This window comes from Tachysurus vachellii, chromosome 18 (assembly GCF_030014155.1).
Source record: "Tachysurus vachellii isolate PV-2020 chromosome 18, HZAU_Pvac_v1, whole genome shotgun sequence".
Taxonomy (NCBI): Eukaryota; Metazoa; Chordata; class Actinopteri; order Siluriformes; family Bagridae; genus Tachysurus; species Tachysurus vachellii.
In genome coordinates, this window is record NC_083477.1 from 15,125,573 (window position 1) to 15,148,844 (window position 23,272).

A 23,272-nucleotide genomic window follows, 5' to 3' on the forward strand; every position below is an offset into this window, starting at 1 on the left:
ATCAAAGTAAAAGCGAAATCCATGATGATGTGTAACTGCACTTTTGCTGCCTTTAGAACAAGCACTTATGCTGAGTTCGCAAGAAAATGAAGTTGTGATCACGAGAAAACAAGAAAGAAAAAATATAATAATGCCTGTCCTCTTAGGACTTCCATACAAACTATAGTAACCGTACATCCTTCTAAATGCAAGCTGAAGTGCGTTTTCTTCCGTGTACAGGTTTTTGGAATGATTTGGAAGTATCTCTGTCTTATCAGAATGTAATAATAGAAAATTACAAGTCTTCCAGTCTTTCATATCATTAACACACTCAGTTAACCTACTGTACACAATTTATATATTTCATCTACTTTTGTTGACTTCTGTCATATTCCTTACTATGCGATGTTGTGTCTAAATAAATAAATACATAAATAAATAAATATGAAGTCGGGAATGCCCTACAATACTTTACAGTCGCACTTTAATTTTTACCACCTTTAAAATATCATCGTTACACGTTTAAGTAAATTTATACTTGAGCTGCAGAAATACGCTTAAGTACAGGCACATTCAAAGCGTCCGATAACGTCATCAGTAAGCGCCACGAGAACGTCCTTGTTTCATGGTATTTTTCCCACACGCCTTTTCTTAGAGTAATAGGTCAAATCGCAACTTAGGAGAGATGTCTCGGTGTTTGACACTACTTAGATTTGTTCAGCACACCCGTGGAAATGCCAGACCTTTCTCATGTAGCCGAAATTGGAGAGGCACAGCGACATTCATTCGAGGTAACGGTGAAATTGGCATCTTGGAGAATTCCGATTAATTACTTGGACATTAATATACCAGTCAACCAAATACAGTTTTAATTAGGCTCGCTTCTTAATTAAGACGTCGCCACCGCAGGTGATATAATTCTCGAATTAGATTTTTATTTTCTATCATAAGAGACAAGTATTATTATCTGTGTAGGATTAGTATAAATATGAAACATTCTGTGCACTATAGTGTGACATGCTGACTTTTGTTTTCTAGGCAATGAAAGACCAAGGATGAAACAGTATAGCACTGAACTCAGACTCTGGAGCCCAAACCATGTTGGTGTGAAGTTAACCTTCCGTTCCCATAGCACTCAAACAGAAAGTGCTGAAGACGAAATTCTCAACAATATTATTAATGACACAGAGAAAATTCAAGGTAACTGTTGATTTACTACTTATATAAGTTGCTGTATTATGTTGTGTGGTGGAAATCTGAGAAAAATAAGTCAAAAAGACCAGGGAGACTGGTAACAGATGAGATAACAGCAAATAAGTTTATTCTCTGCAGAGTAACATCTGCCATACACAAACAATATTGAGCATATGAGAGAGGTGCCTTCCAGTGCATTTCAAAAATAGTCGCTCTTCCATTGTAACTAACTCATCACTGTTCCCATGAGAAACAGGAAACCCACCTATGAGTGAGGTTAGAGAGTAAGGCACGTGACCTGCTGCAGGAAAACAAGGAGTGCAAACTCCACACAATGTTTTTTTTAATATGTATAAGAACATGTTGGTTATTTTTCCCATCACAATGCCTCTTTTTTTAGTATTGATTCCCTCCTTTATCCCGCCACTTCAGTATTGGAAACATAATTACTTACAAATTTACATACAAAGTTCTGCTAATAAAACATTTCTTTATTTTATATATATCCCTGCCTGTCAGCTTTCAGATATGTCCTCACTACCTAAGGATTTTTGAAAAGTTATATTGCTTTTTTGGGGCAGACAGATAACCCTTTATTTAGCCCCTATATATTACTAAGTTAGATATGTTAGATATGTAAATAAAGTGCAAACAATTAATTTACTCTTCCAGCATCAAAAAGAGTAAATTAGGAGGTTTAAGGTAGAAACACTGTTGTTGCTTAAGGCGAGTCTCAGTCCCGCTGACCCATCCCGCTCCATTATAGTGAATTTTTGTCTCTCCTCTGTCAGGGCTGTTTCTGTCAACTTGTTAGTTAGACCTCATGCACATGGAATAACACAACATCCACAGAGATTCAGGACACCAATTAGATAATTGCTGCTACCAAGCCAGAAAGGATCAGTCATTTCCACTTTCCAAACCATGTTTCCAAAAAGTTTGTCAAAGAGTCACCTACACCTGAATTTTCTGCAAGTTTATTGGCTAATGCTGTAAGTCCTTGATGGACCCTGGTTATTGAGCCTTCAGGGGCAGTGTTATTTGGAATGAAGGTACAGCACACAGCGCCAAACATCACAGGTCTATAGCAAATCTATTTTGCCATGCCATGAGGCTTGTGGCATCCAGATGTTTGGCTATACCTTTAAGACCATCTCTGGTGAAATTTATGAATCTTTGCTGATTGTAGTATATGTAGTTGATCCAGTCCACGTTCTTATTTATGGTGACCCACCAGAAGATGGATGATTTGAATCCCAAGGCAATTAGATTTCTTGGTTTAAACTTTGTAGAAATTCAATAGCAGAGTTTATTACTCCTATATTAGTATCAGAACTTGGGGTTAGCTTAAGCGTGTCGTCTTTGCCAAGCATAGGAAAATCTTTACCTCACATTTCTGGACAACTCTCTGCACCCATCAACCACTCTCAAATTAAATTTATTTGAAAAGTGCTTTTAACAATTAATTGTCTCAAAGCAGCATTTACAGAAGTATAGAAACAGATGAGAGAGAGAAAAAATTATAATTTTATATAAAAAATATAACAATGTTTCAGATCATTGAACAATTTTAAATAACACAAGTAAACACAAAATGCAGTTTTTAAATGAAGGTTTTTATTATTAAAGTGAAAACAAAATCCAAACCCACATGGCATTGTGTAAAAAAGTGTTTGCCCCCTGTTAAAACATAACTGTGGATTATCACACCTGAGTTCAATTTCTCTAGGCCTGATTACTGCCACACCTGTTCACAATCAAGAAATCACTTAAATAAGACCTGACTGACAAAGTGAAGTAGACCAAAAGATCCTCAAAAGCTACATATCATGCAGAGATCCAAAGAAATTCAGGAACCAATGAGAGAGAAAATAATTGAGATCTATCAGTCTGGAAAAGGTTATAAAGCCATTTCTAAAGCTTTGGGGCGCCAGCGAACCACAGTGAGAGCCATTATCCACAAATGGCGAACAGTGGTGAACCTTCCCAGGAGTGGCCGGCCGACCAAAATTAGCCCAACAGCACAGCAACGACTCATCCAAGATGTTACAAAAGACCCCACAACAAAATCCAAAGTACTGCCTCAGATAAGGTTTGCCTTACTTGCCTCAGATAACATCAGGGTCCATGACTTCACCATAAGAAAGAAACTAGACAAAAATGGCCTGCATGGCAGAATTCCAAGATGGAATCCGATATGCTGAGCAAAAAAGAACATAAAGGCTCATCTTAGATTTGCCAGAAAACATCTTGATGATCCCCAAGACTTTTAGGAAAATACTCTGTGGACTGACGAGACAAAACTTTTTTGGAAGGTAAAAGTAAGGTCCATCCAGTCCATCACACTACCACCACCATTTTTTACCGTTGGTATGATGTTCTTTTTTCTGAAATGCAGTGTTATTTTTACTTACATAAGTAAAAAATGTAAAACTGTAAGTAAAAAATAATACTGCATTTCAGAAAAAAGAACATCATACCAACGTTAAAAAATGGTGGTGGTAGTGTGATGGACTGGGGCTGTTTTGCTGCTTCAGGACCTGGAAGACATGCTGTGATAAATGGAACCATGAATTCTGCTGTCTACCAAAAAGTCGTGAAGGACAATGACCATCTGTTCGTGACCTCAAGCTGAAGCAAACTTGGGTTCTGCAATCCCTTAATTCTACAAACTTTTTTTGTCAGAGAGATAACTAATAAACACTTTTAAATGTAAGACTATTTTCAACGTATTCCTAGTGACAGAGGACCACACTAGACAAGCTGAAATTTTGCTTTAGTAAGTGTTTATGATAGAGACATGAAACAATAAACATATTACACAACATACCTTAGAAAAATAATATTTTTCGTCTAAGATACTATCTTCCAATTTGGAAGATACATTTATGCTAGTTGTAATTAGACAAAAACAAAAGCATTTTCCAAAATACATAAGGAGAAAATGAAAAGTTCAAATGAAAATGACTGTACATAATCATTGATTGGAAATAAAACTTAATTTACACACTGAAACAGGCAAGAAACATGTGGCAAATGATTCAAAACAAAAATGCAGATTTAGTAACACTTTTCGTTGCACAGGTTGCACAGGAGTGGAACCCAGTGTGGTTGTCTGCTGTTATAGCTCATCCTCCTCAAGGTTCTGTGTAACAGTGACGTAATTTCCAGAAAGAATAATGCATATCTCTGAATGACCTATGGTGATTTCACATAGATTGACCAAATTGAAATTTGCAAAACAACTTTATTCAACAGCTGAACCAGGCATTCTATGGCACTATATATATGGCCTCCTGGTGGTCCAGTGACAGGATCCTGTTATCTCTATCCACGGCCCGGGTCCGAGCTAACCCAGCCATTGAAGTGTGAAAAATGGGAGGGTTGCGTCAGTAAGGGCAGCCGGTGTAAAAACCTGAGAAACTATTATTAAATTGCTCATGTCTACAGCCTAAATAACATTTGATCAGATTTACTTAAATTTTTGTTAGATTTTATAAAGAGCAGAACATTTCAGAATCTTATGCTGGAACACATGAATTTTTTTTTTTAAGTTTAAATGATCATTAAAGAATGACAAGAAACACTGAAAAAAAAATCTGCCCTGGAAATAGCATGCAGCCTGTGGTGTGTTGAGCAGTGGCTACATCTTTTGTTACACTCCAGATAACCAACCAACAGAATACAAGAACAATCTGTCTTGATTGCATCTGTTTTTGTATTCTTTTTGAACTGTTTAGTCTGAATACCGTATATAAAAGGTTTACCTCCCTAATATGGGCTAAATGTTTCCACAAGGCAAAATATTTAGTAACTTTATTTCCCCCCTTTTTTTTAAGGGTCCTATTCTAAGCATGAGTTCCAGGCAGAAACTAAAAAGTTGCTGGACATTGTGGCCAGATCTCTGTACTCTGAGAAAGAGGTAATGAATAAAGCAAACATATTTATCAAAATGCTTTTTTATCTAACAGTATGACGTGTAATAACCCTGTGATAAATTAGGTCTGTGAAACTTCCATTTAACGTCAGCAAAATAGGTCTTTCATAAGGTATGAAAATAAACTTCCCTTGATGTCTTAGAAAAAATGCTTGGTAACACTTTTTTGCATTGAAATTATATAATTATAGATATATACATAAATTATATTGCCCAGTTTTAGGGTCTAAGGTGCTTATCAGTATTGCATAGTGATTACTGACTCAGATTGAAAGAGCACTATTTAAATGATTCTTATTTTAAGACCCTGTGTTTGACCAAAACTAAAAAGTAGTGTTACTAAATTTGTAATAATTTAATAATCAAGAAAGAAATCACTTTATCATCATGAAAATGTATGTTTTAACATTTTCCTAGTTTATTCCAATTTCTAGTAACAAATTTCAAAGTAAAATTTGGATTTGAAATATGTTTAGGTCAATATGCTTTAGCCTTAATTTCATGGCTATGTTTGTAACATGTCAGAATTTAATGACTGCTTCCTTTCAGGTGTTCATAAGAGAGCTTATCTCAAATGGTAGTGATGCGTTGGAGAAGTTGCGATATAAGCTTATTACAGGAGGAGGAGATTCTGAACCTTTGGAAATCCATCTACAGACTGATGTAGCTAGAGGCATTTTAACTATTCAGGTGTGTTTCAACTGTAAAGATGTTTTTTTTCTACAGGTTTTATTAGATTGTTTACTGCATTATGTACAGCTAATTTAATTCGAATGTTGAAAAATATTACTTTAGGACACTGGCATTGGGATGAATGAAGGGGAACTTATAAGAAACCTGGGCACCATTGCATGCTCTGGCTCTAAGGTTTGTCACATTGCACACTGTTGTCTCTAATCAGCAGATATATTTCAAAACCTCCTTGACAATATTATATTATTGTATTATATTGTTCATGTTGTTTGTTCTTCAGGCTTTTCTGGAGACTCTTCAGAGCCAAGCAGAGGCCAAAAGCAACATAATCGGGCAGTTTGGTGTTGGGTTTTACTCTGCATTTATGGTGGCTGACAAAGTAGATGTTTACTCTCAGAGTGCAGAGCCTGGTGTTCCCGGATACAAGTGGTCCTCAGACGGGTAAAATAAAAAATCAAAAATTTATGGTGTAGGGTCTTTTTGATTTTCACTCTAGTTCCTGAATTTCACTGTACACACACACATTTAAGCATTAATTAATTTAAATTGTATTTATATAGCTGTTTTAATAATAAAAATTGCTACAAAGCAGCTTTATAGTCATATATACAGTGCATTCAGAAAGTATTTAGACCACCTTGAAAAGACTGAAATATCACATGTACATAATTGTACATGTACAATGTACATGTACATGTACATAAATGTACATACAGCCTTCAGTCTTTTTGGGTAGAACATTAACAAGCAATGCAGTCCTGGATTTTCTGCCATTCTTTGAAAATTCTCTCAAGCTCGGTAAGGTTGGATAAGGACCGTCATTGGACAGCCATTTTCAGGTCTCTCCAGATATGTTCAAGGCCTTTGGCCCAGTCTGAGGTCTTGAGCATTAGTTTTATTGAATATCTCTGCTGCTGAAAAACACCCCAGAGCATGATTCTGTCACCACCATGCTTTAATGTGGGATGGTATTGGGAAGGTTATGAGCAGAGTCTGATTTCCTCTCGACATAACGCTTAGAATTGAGGCCAAACAGTTTAATCTTGTTTTCAACAGATCAGAGAATCTTGTTCCTAACAACAAGATCTTTCATCTAGCCACTCTGCCATGAAGCCCAGATTGGTGGAGGGCTGCAGTGACTTTTGTCCTTCTGGAACTTTGTTCCCTCTCCACACAGGAACTCTGGAGTTCATTCAGATTGATTGCTCAGTTTGGCCGGGCACCCAGTTTTGGGAAGAGTCCTGGTTGTGAGATTTGAGATTAATTTGAGATTAATGGAGGCCACTGTGCTGCTGGGAATCTTCAGTGCAGCAGAAATTTTTTGTAGCCTTCCCCAGATCTGTGCGGTGCAACAATCCTGTCTCTGAGTTCTGCAGACAGTTCTGTTGACCTCATGGCTTGGTGGTTGTTCTGATATCCAATGTTAGCTCTGAGGAACAATCAGGAGAAATAGGAGGCACCTGAGCATTGCTGCTGAGGGTATAAATATTTATGTACGTGTGATCTTTGTTTTTCTTTTCTCATACATTTGTAGAACACTTCTAGAATCTGTTTTCACTTTGTTCATTATTTTGAACAATCAGGCTGCAACATATGCAAGCCATATGTCGACAAAAGGCTCCTTGAAAAGATCCAGTCCCAAGGAAACCCATCCTTTTCTGAGAAACATAGTGTCTTTATGAATCATTACGAGATTAGGGTCATTTTATTTATTTATTTATTTTTTCAATATAGTTTTGAAGCCATCTACTTTTCAAAGACTGAGACTTGAGTGTAAACTCCTCTTCTTAGCAGGTGCAGTCTTTAGTCTCTTGAATGAAAACTTGTAGAAAGGACATGGTTTACATTATTTGCTGTCCACGGTCACCCAAATGAGGATGGGTTCCATACTGAGACTGGTCCCTCTCAAGGTTTCTTCCTCATATCATCTCTGGGAGTTTTCCCTTGCTACCTTTGCCACGGTCTTGCTCATTAGCGATAGATGTTAGAGATAAATAGTAACTTAATATGTAAGATTTTTTAAGATTTTTTTAAGAAATTGAATTGAATTAGGGAAAGCAGGTATTTTGGGCAGCTGTAACTAACATGTGGTTCAAAAGGGGGTTTAGATGGGAAGAGAAGAGGCGGATTATTATGCACTTTTCCTGTAATGGGTCAATCTGGTTTAAACCTACAGCAAGATTAGCTATAACAGCATAAGTGAAGGAAAAAGTGGCATAATCTTTTTTCTATACAAGATGAAGAAAATGTTTTCCTAATGTAATCTACATGAGGTTTAAATGAGAGATTTGATTCATACTGGAATTATACCAATGTGTTTTAATACTGTGCTTAGTGCAAATTAAAGGCAATCCAGATTTCCCTGGTCTGGGTCCCAGCTTCAGAAATAATTGATCACCTGGTAAATGGTCCTCCCCTTCAGGTGTTTCTGGTTTAACTATAGCCTATGAGTAATATAATTTTTGACATGAGCAAAAATAAGTTTTGTTAATAAAATAAATCATGTACAAGCAAAGATTACAGCATCAATTGTTCACTTGGATTTGTCTCCACCAAATGGTCATACTGACATGCTGTCATTACAGTCCTTGCATGAACTAATTAAAAATACTTGTTCCTAGCTAACAAAAAGGTTTTTTAAACTACTGGCCTATTTTATTTACCATCGCTTGTCATCTGGTTGTGTCTATAATCGCCAAACCTGTCCTTTAGGAAAAAACACTGGTCTCTATCATGCTGAGAATTATTGCAGTACGCCTGAAAGGAGATTCCTTATATGTTGTGATGTCCTTGGATTTTCATGCATTGTGCATTGTGAGATCATGTGGGTGGAAATGTATTGTTGATATGAAAGGTCAGGAAAATGGCCAGGTTGCCAGAGCTGCTAGGAAAGATTTATTTATTGTGGTGAGCAGAAAAGCATCTTAGAATTCTCAAAACATCAAACCTTGGGGCAAGTACAAGAAAAAACTAAGCTTTTTGGTTTATGGTATACTATGATCTGAAACCTAGTGAACCAGTGTTAATGTTTTAATTGATAACTTTTAAAGCACTTTTTTAAAAAGTCTGCTAAATGATGTAAATGTAGATCTGAGGTTATTGGCACACTTACTAAACTAAGCAAATGAGGACTACAAAAATAGTCTGAATGTGATTTTTTTTTTTCTTCTAATCGTCACTTCTTCACTTTCTATGAGTTTTGATGTGTTGTGCATTCTTAGATTCTTTTCTGATCATCATGGTTCTGTAGTGTGTCATTTGGTTGCAGTTGGTAGTAGTGTGTCATTTGGTTGCATTTGGTTCTTGGTGTAAAGTTGAGAAATTTGTGTGTTACTAGCACAAGCTAACTATGCTTTGCTGATATATTTGGCGCAATACATTCAATATACATATGTTAAAAGATAAACACGCATTTTGGTGACATTGGGCAGAAATGAGAGAGAGACATGTGGTTATAGTTAAGTTTTTGAAAGAAAAATTTTCTGCAGCTCAGGAGTGTTCCAAATTGCTGAGGCCAGTGGGGTGAGACAGGGCACTAAGATTGTCTTACACCTGAAAGATGAATGCAAGGAGTTTTCTTCTGAGGACCTTGTTAAAGGTAACCTTCATAAATAAATGATTAGTTGTTATTTATATGCTGTCTTTTTAGCAGCAGTCTTATAATATTGTTTGTGTTTATCATTATTTAAAATTATGTCCTGCAGCGGTTGTGAACAAGTACAGCAACTTTGTCAGTTTCCCCATTTACCTGAATGGCAGAAGACTGAACACACTGCAGGTGAGTAGCTCTACCTAAATATACTCGACCTATTAGGACATACTCTTTATTTCACTTATTTTTTTATGATTTGCTCATGAAAGAAATTATTTAGTGACGATTTTTAATGTCTGGATTACACTGTAATTTTGAGTCATGTTAGGTGCATTATGTTTGCTAATGTTAGATGCATAATAATGAACAAAAATTATTCAAAGTGCATTATTTTTGTATAACACAGGCTGGAGTGTGTTATTTCTTACTTATTATAGCCTAGCCAGTGCTTAATTGCAATTGGAAAGAAGGTGTTGATAAACAGAAAGGGGGATTAGACCAAGAACGCTTGCAAATACAACTTGAATCACAATCAAATTTCATCAAATAATCAACACAAAACAAAAAAAGTCACTACATCAAGGATTATTAGAATTACTTTGTTAAACTTGTTTATAAACCTATAATTCAATTTTGTTTTGTCTTAGCTTATGTGGTGAATTTGCTGTACAAGTCCCTATGAATGACCGAACAATAACAGTTTAGAACAACTGTGTAATGTGAGCTTTATTGTTTGCTTACATTGAAACCTGTGCATTTCCTCTCTAGGCTCTCTGGATGATGGACCCCAAAGAGATCAGTGATTGGCAGCATGAGGAATTTTATCGGTATATAGCTAAGGCATATGATAAACCTCGCTACATACTGCACTACCGTGCTGATGCTCCCCTCAACATACGCAGCATTTTCTATGTTCCTGAGATGGTGAGTTCAGTATGATGTATAGAATTAGCAGCAGCACAATGTTTGATTTCTTGGTTCCATGAAACTTTTGATTGTTCATGTCTGAAAATAGAAACCAAACATGTTTGATGTGAGTCGAGAGATGGGCTCCAGAGTGGCTCTATACAGCCGGAAAGTCTTGATCCAATCCAGTGCTTCAGAAATTTTGCCCAAGTGGCTGCGCTTTATGCAAGGTTTGCCCAGTTCTCATTTCAACAGCTTTCAGTAACCACTCAATTGTACAGTTTTAGTCATTATATGATCCTGCTATTTCTTAAAAAAAGGTATTATTTAAGCAGAAGTACAGTGTGTATGTATGCTTTTATTTGTTTTTGTTTTTTTTAGGAGTGGTGGACAGTGAGGACATCCCCTTGAATCTCAGCAGAGAGTTACTACAGGAAGGCTCTCTCATCAGGTAAAACATATAATCTAATTTACTTCATTTAATGACTGCCACTTAAAGTTTTGTCTGTTGTTAAACATTCCTCATTCCTGACATTTTAAATGTTGCTGTTTAACAAAAAATATTTTTTCCAAAAATATTAGGCCATTATTTGCTCTTTTCTCTCTGTTTGTCAGGAAATTGAGGGATGTATTGCAGCTGCGAATCATCCGTTTCCTGTTGGACCAGAGCAAGAAAGAGCCTGAGAAATATTCTTGCTTCTTCGAAGACTATGGACTTTTTATACGAGAAGGCATCATCACCAGTGCTGAGCAGGACATTAAGGTTGAGCATTTAATTGACCTATAATAATATCTTGTATTAAGAGGTAAATATGAGATGATGAATTAAATTTCAGTTTTAGTTTCCTGATGATTAAACATAGCACCTTTCATTGCAGACCATCTGTTGGTGAGGAAAGTATATAAGGGTATAGTCTTAACACTGCTCTTTGTTGCTTACCTTTTAGTAAGTAGTGTAGCTCATTTTAAAGAAGATTGTAGCACAGCTTCTTTCATTTGTTTGTTTAGCAGTGTTCCTCTTTACAGTTCAAAAGGTCTGGTGATTGATTTGGCCTATCTAAAACCTTCCACTTTCCCCCTTGTCTTCATTTGTTGTGTTGACATTGTCTATCATCTTGTTGAGTAAGGAAGTTTCTCACAATTAGATCAGATGCATTTTCTGTAAATTCTTAATTAATTTTCAAGACTTCTGAATTAATTCTACTGATTAAATCATTCATCATCAATACCGATTAAGATTAGGCCTTTCCACAGGTAACCAGGCAAGCCAAAGCCAAAAGACACTACATCCACTATGCTTTCCTCATGAATCAATAAAGGGCAACAAGAAACACCTGGCAGTCACTTTACATTAATTCCGATTACTTAAAATATAAGTGGGTTCAAACTATTTCTTGCAATGTGCATAAGCAGCTTGGTTATTGTATTTATTATAGTTATCATCTCATTCAACTGACAACTATCATGCCACAGTGTGAGTGGCTTAGTTTCTGTGGTTGGGGTACAACAGTACTTTTGAAATTCTGCTATGACCTATACAAGGTATAGGTCATAGCAGAATTTCAGAATTTCAAAAGTACTGTTTAATTTCAAAAAGAATTTTAAAAAGCATTTCAAAAGTACTGTTTAAGTATTCAGTGAATACTTAAAATAACATTATCCAAGTTAACTAGATAATTAGCACAATTTCTATAGCTAAAACCTATTTAATTATGTCCATTTTGAATACAGTATAATATTTCCCATTCATGTTTAAACATGCTATCCTATCCTATGTTTTAATTAGTTTAATTTACCATTCATCAGGAGGATATAGCAAAGCTGCTTCGTTTTGAGTCCTCAGCATTGCCAGCAGGGCAGCAAACTAGCCTCATGGACTATGCCTCACGCATGAAGGCAGGCACCAGGAACATCTACTACTTGTGTGCTCCCAACCGCCATCTGGCTGAACACTCTCCATACTATGAGGCCATGAAAATGAAGGACATGGAGGTGAGTCCAAAATCTTTCAGGTCAGAAGACATCAAGAATAAATAAAAAATGGTTGTTTAACTATGGGTAAAAAGTAACATTTGTGCATTCCAGTCTTACAGTTTTTACAAAACTTACCTGGGTTAGAATAGCACATAAGAGGTGACAAATGGGGTGAATTCTTTGCAGTGTCTGGGGAGGACAAGAACCTGGAATTTGAGGTATATGTACGTGTATGGCTACATTACTTCCAGCACAATACTTTGGAGGAAAAGGCCCAGTCCAACCAATTGCTTAGTCAAAACGCACCCTGTGTGTGTTTTGACTAAGTTAAATAAGATTTTAACATTGTGTTTTCTCTGCTCAAGTATATCACCCCTGTATGCTTGGTGCATATCTGGAAGATTACCATGTGTCTGTGCATTCAATTGTTAGGCTCAGAGGAGGGTGTTTTAATTATGTAAAAAACAAATATGGCAAACCAAAAAACCCATAAACCCAGGATGGTTGAACTATAAATGATGACTCAGTTACTGGATGTATTTACTCTCAAAAGAGTGAAAACTGGCAGAGATTTATACTCTTATAATTAGGGATGTACCGATCCGATATTTTGGATCGGTATCGACGCCGATCCAAGCATTTTGAGTGGATCGGGTATCCGTGACCGATCCTAATCCGATACCCGTGGTCATGGGCATCAGAACATTATATGTGGGTGGGACAGGACCGACCCATTTTTAAGACCAATAATATTGGACCCACCCACTTTTACCGTCTCTATTCAGCGTATCTGTCTTTTTTTATATTACTTTACAGAGCGCCGCCAGTCGAATCCATTGTGCTTGAGGAATGCCCTAATAAATTAAACTCCATTCCGCGTTTTACCTACAGCATTGACCACGCTCCTGCTTCCTGAAATCCATGGGCGTCGGAACCATTATATGTGGGACAGGACACGCCCACTTTTTATTTGCTTCCGACGCCCGTGGTGGTTGATTAATGAACAACAAACATCATAGACTATTGCTTAAACTAAAAAAAAAAATACACTTGTATATTAAATTGCATTAATGTAAATAAATTTTATGGGTAATATGTTGCACAACTGCCTGTGACAGACAGGCAAATTTAGCAGGCACCCTTTCCATTTACCTCAGCACGTTAAACGTGTCGCTCATTTGGGTGCAAGGTTTACCGTTTAATGCACTTTGCATTGTGTTTCAAGAGTTCTAATTTAAGATTCACTTTAAAATATTGGCTTTTCTTCAAAAAATAATTAAATTTAATAATTGCAGTATATATAGTTTAGATTGTTATACCACTAAAAGTTAAAAGTATTGTTTGCTACTGCATTAATACTTTTTTTAAGGTTTCTTGTGTTTTCATTTTTCATCCAATAATCTGCATTTTTGTATTTCTTTGCCAGAAACAAATAAATCTTAACTAAGCGAGTTGTATAAATTCTTCAGTTTTAAAAGGTAGAAAAGAACACAGATATCGGATCTTTATCGGCCGATACGGGCAAACGCTGTTATTGGAATCGGATCGGAAGAGAAAAAGTGGTATCGGTACATCCCTACTTATAATCACAAGTAACAGACATGCCTCTTACAAAACTATCCCTTTTGCAATACAGAAATGCACTCTAGTCATAGCAGGAACAAGAGGCTTTTTTTAAGAAGCTTTGGTCTGGACAAATCATAGTAGAATGCAAAAAAAAAAAAAAGCCATGCTGAAACAGCTTGTGCACAAACATGCTGGCAGATGTTCAGATAAAGGCTTTTTATAACTGATCACTGAATAGCAGCAATACATAAAGGAGTCATACTAAAGAGCTACATGATATGGAGGAGGATGAAATAACAGGAGAAATAGCTGTACAAGGTGTAATGAAAGAGGATCACTATAAAAAAAATGAACAATTAATTGAGAGAGATACATACATCTTAACGTTTAATGAAGTTCCTCAGGTCCTTCTGAAAAAATTCAGATTGGATATACGAGTGTACCAGTCGGTATTTTTATTCCAAACCTATTAAGATGCTACAAGTCCCAGAAATTTGGCCAAGGCTCTGCCTACCGCAAAGAAAGCAAATTTGCTGCAACTGTGAAGAAGGACATGAAATAGGATGTACAAAACCATCAAAATGTAGCAACTGTTCAGCCAACCACCCAGCTTCAACAAAAGTGTGTCCAACCTGCAAAAAAGAGACCCAAAGAATAAAACCAACTGTTATGTCATATTTCAAATGTGTTTGATGTTAGTCGGTCCTTTGACAAGCATTCAAATAAATTATAAATTGTACCTTCGAAGGGGTGATATGGATGGATGGTAGACAGGCGGATAGGATAGCAGATAGGCAGGCAAGCAAGGTGGCAAACATGAATAAACAAGGATGCTCCAATGGCTTAGAAATGATTAGCAGGCAAGATGATTAAAGTGGTACAAAGTATATCCAATGAGAGATCAAAACAAACAAAAATATCCAAAAGGCTTGTAAAGAACTATATGCCTCAACGTCTTTACTTTGTTCTCTAGATTAAACTAAAAGGTGTGCGGCGGCCATCTTAACTTTAAGGCCCTCTCCAGCTCTATCAAACTAAAAGTCCTATTCAAAATAAAAGTATCAGCTAAAGGGTATGGGTGCTCCTATAGCACATATTACCATTTTACCAAAAAAATGGCTCTTACACCAACAATAATGAGAAACCTCATAATATCAATTGCAGAAGAATTATCAGAATTAAAAAGAGAACCTAGGAACACAAAGTCACATAATGACAAATGAAATAAAAACCAAAGAAGATGAAAGAGCATCAAACGAGCACAACCATTCCTCAAGAGGGAAAAAGATACCAAAATACCAAAACTCAAATGGTAAAACTGAATCAACTTCAAATCAAACTCAGAAGATCGAATTTCCAAAGAATAATGATCATCCAAATGTTTATCAGGAGGACTTTGCAAATATAAGATTCAGCTTGCCATCTCATGTACACGGACAGATCAAAGTCAGACAGGAACGTATGTGCAGTAGTAGTTATTGGAACAAAATGTTTTAGGAAGAGAATCCCAGGACAGCAGAAGCTTATGCATTATCCTTTGCTCTGGAACAATTAGAGAAAGAACAATGGATTAAATCTGTACAGACAAATTTGTTTACAAATCAAGTCTTTGAAAATGGAACATCCTACAATCACCAGAATAATAGCAGCCTGGAGATAAAATTAGCTAACACGGAGTGATCATGGTTTCTTAATTTGTGGTTGTACTACTGCATGCTTAAAGTCAGCAGGTGCCACACCAGAGGATAGACTGCAATTAATAATGTGGAGAACCAACTGCCCTATACAAGGAAAAACCTCTTTGACAGATCTAGGGGGAACATCGTCATGAGGAGAACCTGAAGAATTAATATGAAAAAGCACATCCTCCAAATGTGACATAGTTACTGGTTGAAAACAATCAAACACAGCACAACAAGAATATAAACAGAGGGGACAACAACAGGAGGTGAAATAAAAGCCCTGATAGTGGCAACTATTTGACAGTATTCTGATCATTTTAAATGTAATAAGGCTTGAGTGTAAAGGTGATTCTAAATTGTCCACTGATGCCCGGCTTTCATCCTCTCATTTCTGGCTCACCCTGCAGGTGCTTTTCTGTTATGAGCAATTTGATGAGCTAACGCTGCTCCACCTCAGAGAGTTCGACAGGAAGCTACTCATCTCTGTGGAAACTGACATTGTTGTTGACCACTACAAGGAAGAAAATTTTGAAGCCAGCAAGCCAGGTAAGAGGAATTCAGTAGTATGAACTTAGGACAGAACTGGTCTTTTTATTCTGCAGCCTCTTACTCCTGTAATTGCTGTATGCAATCAGAATCAAATGTAATTTACAACAGGTTATATTGAACACTGTTGTTCCAGTAGCATTACATATTAAATATATAAAATCATGTAAGTACTGGGAAGGGTTCAGTGTTTTCACCAAATTGACCGTCTGTTTAAACATCTTTTTAGAAACATTTGATTAGGAGTACACATCAATTGCCAAATCTGCCATTTTGTTCTAACTATCTGCAGGAAAGTTCTCTTATGCCATAAATGAAGTATGGTTGAAATTCTGGGTAAAGGAATTTTCAGTAAATTTTGTATTCAAATGAAAAGAATGAAAATGGAATCATGAGGAAAAGTATATTGAGGTGTTTGTGGAAAGCTTCTTTAGTACCTGTCTTAGTCAAAAAGAGTACTAATCATTTGACTGAAGTTAAGACATTAAAAGACAATAGCACCAAATACAAAATGTATGACATTTGACCCACTAAATATCAGAAAATTAAAGCTAAATATGTCTTTTCACTATTTTTATTGTGACCTGTTATGATGCCCTAATTGAGGAAACCTATGTCAACTTAAATGTGTTTGAGAAAAAGTTTGAGAAAGATTGAGTTTGAAGTAGCCTTTATGTAAACTTTCAACCTTAACGGTAATATTGAATATTCACCAAAAATCTGATTATAAATACCCTTTATTCATAAATACCCTCTAAAATACCCTTTTTGTCACTTCAGTTACTATCTATATATTGTTTTGAATCATTGGAACAGTTTTCTTTATTCCAAAACAAAAACCTAAGATAAAATAGGAAATAACATCAAATGCCCAGCAGAATATTAAGGATATTCATTAAAAGTCACACCTCAGTTGTTTCTCAGATATTATCTTTATCACTTTACCACCAATGTTTGGATCAGAACAATTATGCGAGCAGCATGCTGAGGATCTAATGGCATGGATGAGGAACTGTCTTGGTCGGAAAGTCACAAACATCAAGGTAAGACAAATAGTTGACACATAACTTGTTCTAAACACTAGAACCTAAAATGTGAAGATTGAAAGCATTTGTCTAACTAGATTTGTAAAGTTCGTCGAGACAAACATTGATGTTGGCTTTGACGGTGCAAGTATTCCGGTGCTTTTTGGAGGTGAGTGGACATAAGGGTCAGTGTTACTTTTGGAGGCAAGCGGACAGAAAGATTGTGAAAGCTACTGGACCGCTAGGGTGCCAATACTTTTGGAGGCGAGCGGACATGAGCATGTGACGTGATCCGAATACCCGTGAGTTCCCCTCATTGTGCTGAGTGTTTTGATATGTCACATGTCCATGTTGTGCAATTTTTTTATTTTCACGTGACGTCACGTGACGTGACCAAAATACACGTGAGGCAGTTCCCCTCATTGTGCTGAGTGTTTTGATATGTCACATGTCCATGTTGTGCAAATTTTTGATTTCGCTTATTTTGGGGGCGGGGCTACACGTGACGTCACGTGACGTGACCAAAATACACGTGAGGCAGCTCCCCTTATTGTGCTGAGTGTTTTGATATGTCACATGTCCATGTTGTGCAAATTTTTTATTTCGCTTATTTTGGGGGCGGGGCTATACACGTGACGTCACGTGACGTGACCAAAATACACGTGAGGCAGTTCCCCTCATTGTGCTGAGTGTTTTGATATGTCACATGTCCATGTTGTGCAAATTTTTGATTTCGCTTATTTTGGGGGCGGGGCTACACGTGACGTCACGTGACGTGACCAAAATACACGTGAGGCAGCTCCCCTTATTGTGCTGAGTGTTTTGATATGTCACATGTCCATGTTGTGCAAATTTTTTATTTCGCTTATTTTGGGGGCGGGGCTATACACGTGACATCACGTGACGTGACCAAAATACACGTGAGGCACTTCCCCTCATTGGGCTGAGTGTTTTGATATATGACAGGTCCATATTGTGCTCATTTTTGATTTCGCTTATTCTGGGGGCGGGGCTACACGTGACGTCACGTGATGTCACCAGTATACCCGGTGGGGTGCCAATACTTTTGGCAAAAAGTGGCTACTGAGGGTTTGGACATTTCATGTCAATACTGCAGTTATTATGGGATTCTACTTATTATACTGCATAGAACACAGGAGAGAAGCCGTGCCTGAGCTCTGCGCACGCTGTGTGTGTGAGAGCTTAGAGGAATTTTAGGAATTCCCCATTCAAGTCTATGGGACGTTCCATCATCGACTACGGGAAAACCGAAAGTTCCGTCGGAACGCCGAGACAAAAACTTCGTCCGGAGTAACGTCCTAAAGAACCTGTCCGAGTTTGGTGTAAATCGCTCGAAAACCTGCCGAGTTATAAACCTCCAAAGTTTATAATGGAAGTGGATATGAAAAAAGGCCATTTTGAGCTTCCGTACCGGGAATGCCGGAATTCCGATCGCTTAGAAAAGTAATAGCAACAAACTTCAGACCAGGGTCTACGACATATCCGAATTTGGTGCATGTGGCTCGAAAGCCCTAGGAGGAGTTACTCTTGATAAATTTTTGTCTAAGAATAATAATAATAATAATAATAATAATAATAATCTTATAAAGGAAAACAGAATGTTGGCTTCTATAAAGCCAACATAATAATAATAATAACTAGAATGTACATTTCCTGAAGAAAATGTGAATGGTGCTTGCACGTGGCAAGTTCCCCTCATCGTGCTGAGTGTTTTGATATATGACATGTCCATGTTGTGCTAACTTTTGATTTCGCTTATTTTGGGGGCGGGGCTACACGTGACGTCACGTGACGTGACTAAAACACGCGTGAGGCAGTTCCCCTCATCGGGCTGAGTGTTTTGATATATGACACATCCATGTTGTGCAAAATTTATGATTTCGCTTATTTTGGGGGCGGAGCTACACGTGACGTCACGTGAATACCCGGTGGGGTGCCAATACTTTTGGACAAAAGTGACTACTAAGTGTTTTGACATTTTAAAAGTGACTACTAAGTGTTTTGAAATTTCATGTAAAAACTGAAGTCATTATGGAATTCTACTTATTATTATACTGCATAGAACAGTATTTTGGGGGCGGGGCTACACGTGACGTCATGTGAATACCCGGTGGGGTGCCAATACTTTTGGACAAAAGTGGCTACTAAGTGTTTTGACATTTTAAAAGTGACTACTAAGTGTTTTGAAATTTCATGTCAAAACTGCAGTCATTATGGAATTCTCCTTAATATTATACTGCATAGAACAGTTTGTTGGGGGCGGGGCTACACATGACGTCATGTGAATACCCGGTGGGGTGCCAATACTTTTGGACAAAAGTGTATTGACTGGGGGCCAATGCTTGTGGAAACATTGGATTGATAGTGTGGAGTTGATACTTACATGTATTGAGAGTGTGCTTTACATCTACAGAGAGAACAAAAGAATTTAAAAAAAAAAACCTTTGAGCTTCCGTTCCCGGGAATTCCGGAATTCCGATCGCTTATAAAAGTCATAGCACACCTGTCCTCAATGAGCCGGTCGATTTGACACCTCATTCATGGGTCTAGGACAAAAGCTGCGATACAAGTTACGCGCCGAATAAGTGTCCGGAAGAAGAATAATAATAATAAGTATGCAGAATAACAATAATGATGCTTTTCAAGCACCATTAATAATAAGCTTATAAAGGAAATCAGAATGTTGGCTTCTACAAAGCCAACATAATAATAATAATAATAATAATAATAATAATAATAATAATAATAATAAGCTTATAAAGGAAATCAGAATTTTGGCTTCTACAAAGCCAACATAATTATTGAATTTAATTAACTAAATTTAATTTCATTTACAGGGACAAAGTAGTTTAATAAAAATTACAAAGTAGGTCGAAAGATATCTCTCTCCCTGTTCAGTCGTTGAACAAAATGTTACGCCCTATAAACACTCTAAAAACAATGTATACATTTAAAAACAAACTTTAACATGCTACATGCTTTATCAGGTGACTCCTCGTCTGAATGCTCACCCCGCCATGATCACAGTGCTGGAGATGGGAGCAGTCCGTCATTTCCTTCGCACTCAGCAGCTGGCACGTAGTGAGGAGGAGAGGACGCAAATCCTTCAGCCAACCCTGGAGATCAATGCTGGGTAAGAGAATTTTGAGCTGTGGATGGAAATGAGCCCTTAAGACAGGGTATAGCAACTAGTCTTAAACTAGTGTTGGTTTAACATTAATCTTTAAAAATTAACAAAAACATGTCTCTCTGACTGGCAGGTTGGCATTAATGTCTCATCACAAACTCATAAACCCTTTATCACAGGGAACTGTGACTTTTGAAATGTGTTATATAACAAGGGATAAACATGTTTATCTGCTAAAATTTTTCAGTTTAAATTCAAATTTTTTAAGTTCAAATTTAAAAAAAAATCAGTTTAAATGTAAAAAAATTTAAAAACAAAACATGGAAGGACAGGTTGAAAGGACAATTAATACATTACAATCCTAACAGATGCTCTATCCACACCTAACACTTACCAACAAAGTATCATGTTTTTGTCTTGATGCTGACAGAGGAACTATACTTGGAATAATAGAAAGGAATTTTGAATTTGGCCATAACACCAACATAAAACTCAACATTTCACCATGCACAGAAAAAGTTTACAGAAATCATTATATACAATACATTCTGTCTGCATATTTCGCTATACATAATGCTTTGAGGTTAATGAAATATGAGAGCACAGAACACAACTTCAAACTTAATTTCCTGATATTTACAACTAGATGTGTTAAAAGATGCCATTTTAAGTCATTTGTTTGAGCCCGTCTAATTTTGGACCATGTCATAGACAAGTGTCTCTTATTGCCCAAATGTTTCCTGTTAGATTGATTGTTTAAGCTCAGTTAATAGCTCTGAATGCCTATTCCTTGTTTGAGCTCTGGGTTTTGCCTGTGAGGATTGCATTTGTTATTCCAAAAGGATAAAATCAGCAGTTAATGACAAACATTGTTAAAGCTATGAAGCCAATGTCAAAAAGTCATTGACTTCAGCAAAAAGTTTTAAAGGGCAGGGGAGAATTCATCAAAGTTTTAAGAAGTCTTTGATAGCAGAAATATAGAGGCTATACCACAAAATGCAAACCACTCAGCAGTAAGACTCTGAAGACCTGTTTGGAATTGGTTCATGATCCAAAACATAAGCTCATCACTTAATACATTGCTTGGGTACATGGACAGTGTGTGTGTGTGTGTATGTGTCAGTGTATATGGTATTTTTACCTTATTATTATAGTGAGCAGTGGTGTGAGCAAAATGATTCCTGCCAATTTTCTTATAAGAGCGTTCTTAATGAAGTGTTCTATATAACTCTGTTGAAGGTTGAGTATTTTTACCTTTTTTTGAAGGCATGACCTCATCAAGAAGCTTTATGTGTTGAAAGACTCAAATCCTGACCTTGCACGGCTGCTTCTTGAGCAGGTTGGTCAGAATTTAGAAGTTAAACTTCAACAAATATTTATACAAACCTCCTTCCTCCATTACACATGTAAATGTGCTGTTACCAGTCATCCCTTTAATTTTTGACATTTCAGATTTTTGACAATGCTATGATCACAGCTGGTCTGAATGATGACCCTCGACCAATGATCTCTCGCCTAAATGATCTGCTGACCAAAGCCATGGCGAAACACTGAGACCATGACTGGAGAGACTTGTCTTAAGGAATACTTTATATCCATCATCAAACATTTAGCCGTGGATTCAGCACAATTCTCCACTGAAATGAATGCAATGTGGTACAATAATTTTGCTAGTTGACATGTAACATTAAAACTGTTAAATCAGCCTTTGTTGAGCTCTTACTTATTATTGTGACATTGTCATATTGTCTGTACTTTTTTATTTCCTCGGCAGGGTATTAATGGTCATTCCCATGGAATTTGTTTACATTTCATACTGTATCTCATGAACACCCTTATATACACTTACCCTTTCATACACACTCCTGAACAAAAAGACTGGGGGAAACATTCCAAGTATTTTCATTTTGTGCTGGTGGATCATAACCAGGTTGTAAGATCTGCTTCAAAATGTCAAAAGAAAAAAAAGCAAGAGACAAAAAAAACAGAGATTGGCAATTTATTGAAAACTGCATTTAAACTTACTCTATTGATCAGCTGATGAACAGCCTGTTTTAGACCAAAATACCCATAACAGAACTAACAGTGTCAAAAACGTATTCAGTAACGGGTAGCCTGTTTCCAACAGGGTTGCTCCATGTGTTAAAGATGGCTTTACACAGTCTGGAACTGATGTCTGTTTGTGTAAACTTTCTTTGCCATCTATACCCAAATATTTTCAAGGGGATTTAGATCAGGGGCCTATTGCACAAAACTAGGATAAGGGATTAAGCCGGGATATCTTGGTGATCCTGGCTCAATTTATCCGTGATCCGGTTGCACTAAAGCTGGACTGGGGGCAGGAGGATGTTATGGTATAAATTACCATGGAGATTTATTCTGTGGAGCTAGCCTGTATAAATATAAAAACACAAAGTGTAACATTACAGTATGTTCCTTTATTGAATAAGGATAAAACAATGCAGGTAAACTATCAGCTCCTTTCGAAACTAAAGTCACACAGTCACAAAGCATATTATACATCAAAAGGATAAATACACATTCAAAGGTCTGTATATAACACACCCCGCATGTCTGCACACTGAAATAAATGCAGGACAAACCCATACACATCAACTGAACAGACAAATGAATGGATGCAGTAGCCTCCCTGCAAGCTTGTATTACACACAGTATACAGCACAAACATCATAAGAGACCAAATCAATTTAAAAAAATGTTGAAAATATTGAACACAAAAAACCCCCAAATTCCTCTGCCACCCCAGGACACATTTAACCAAAATTGAAAGCACACATACTAACTAAAATAATTCCTCTGTCGTCATCAGGGAAGATTGCCGGATTGTCCCAGTCCATGGCTGGGGGCCCTCTCCTTCCTCTGTCACATGCCCTCACAGGGCTGACTCTTAATTTGTGAAGGCAGTGAAAGTGTGCCTTCAGGAGGCCAAAGATCATTTCAACTCTGGCCCTGGTCCTGGGCCTGCTGTGCTTCCTGCGGTCTGTAAAAGGTGTCAGGAGAAAATGCTGG

The 23,272-nt window shown here is 37.0% G+C and overlaps 1 protein-coding gene across 2 annotated transcripts; it reads left to right on the forward strand.

Moving 5' to 3' along the window:
- Positions 1 to 585: 585 nt before the first annotated feature.
- Positions 586 to 21,947, forward strand: trap1 (TNF receptor-associated protein 1). Of its 2 annotated transcripts, none has more exons than XM_060892371.1 (18): positions 586 to 770; positions 1,018 to 1,179; positions 5,013 to 5,095; positions 5,660 to 5,800; positions 5,906 to 5,977; positions 6,084 to 6,244; positions 9,292 to 9,401; positions 9,508 to 9,581; positions 10,164 to 10,319; positions 10,411 to 10,531; positions 10,683 to 10,752; positions 10,917 to 11,064; positions 12,108 to 12,293; positions 15,931 to 16,069; positions 17,033 to 17,112; positions 20,103 to 20,248; positions 21,509 to 21,581; positions 21,695 to 21,947. In XM_060892371.1, exons 1-18 carry the CDS (start codon positions 665 to 667, stop codon positions 21,794 to 21,796), a joined length of 2,130 nt encoding a protein of 709 aa, XP_060748354.1. In that variant the 5' UTR covers positions 586 to 664; the 3' UTR covers positions 21,797 to 21,947. The 2 variants fall into 2 exon arrangements, with proteins under 2 accessions (XP_060748354.1, XP_060748355.1); XM_060892372.1 differs by having other exon boundaries at positions 747 to 888.
- The last annotated feature ends 1,325 nt before the right edge of the window (positions 21,948 to 23,272 follow it).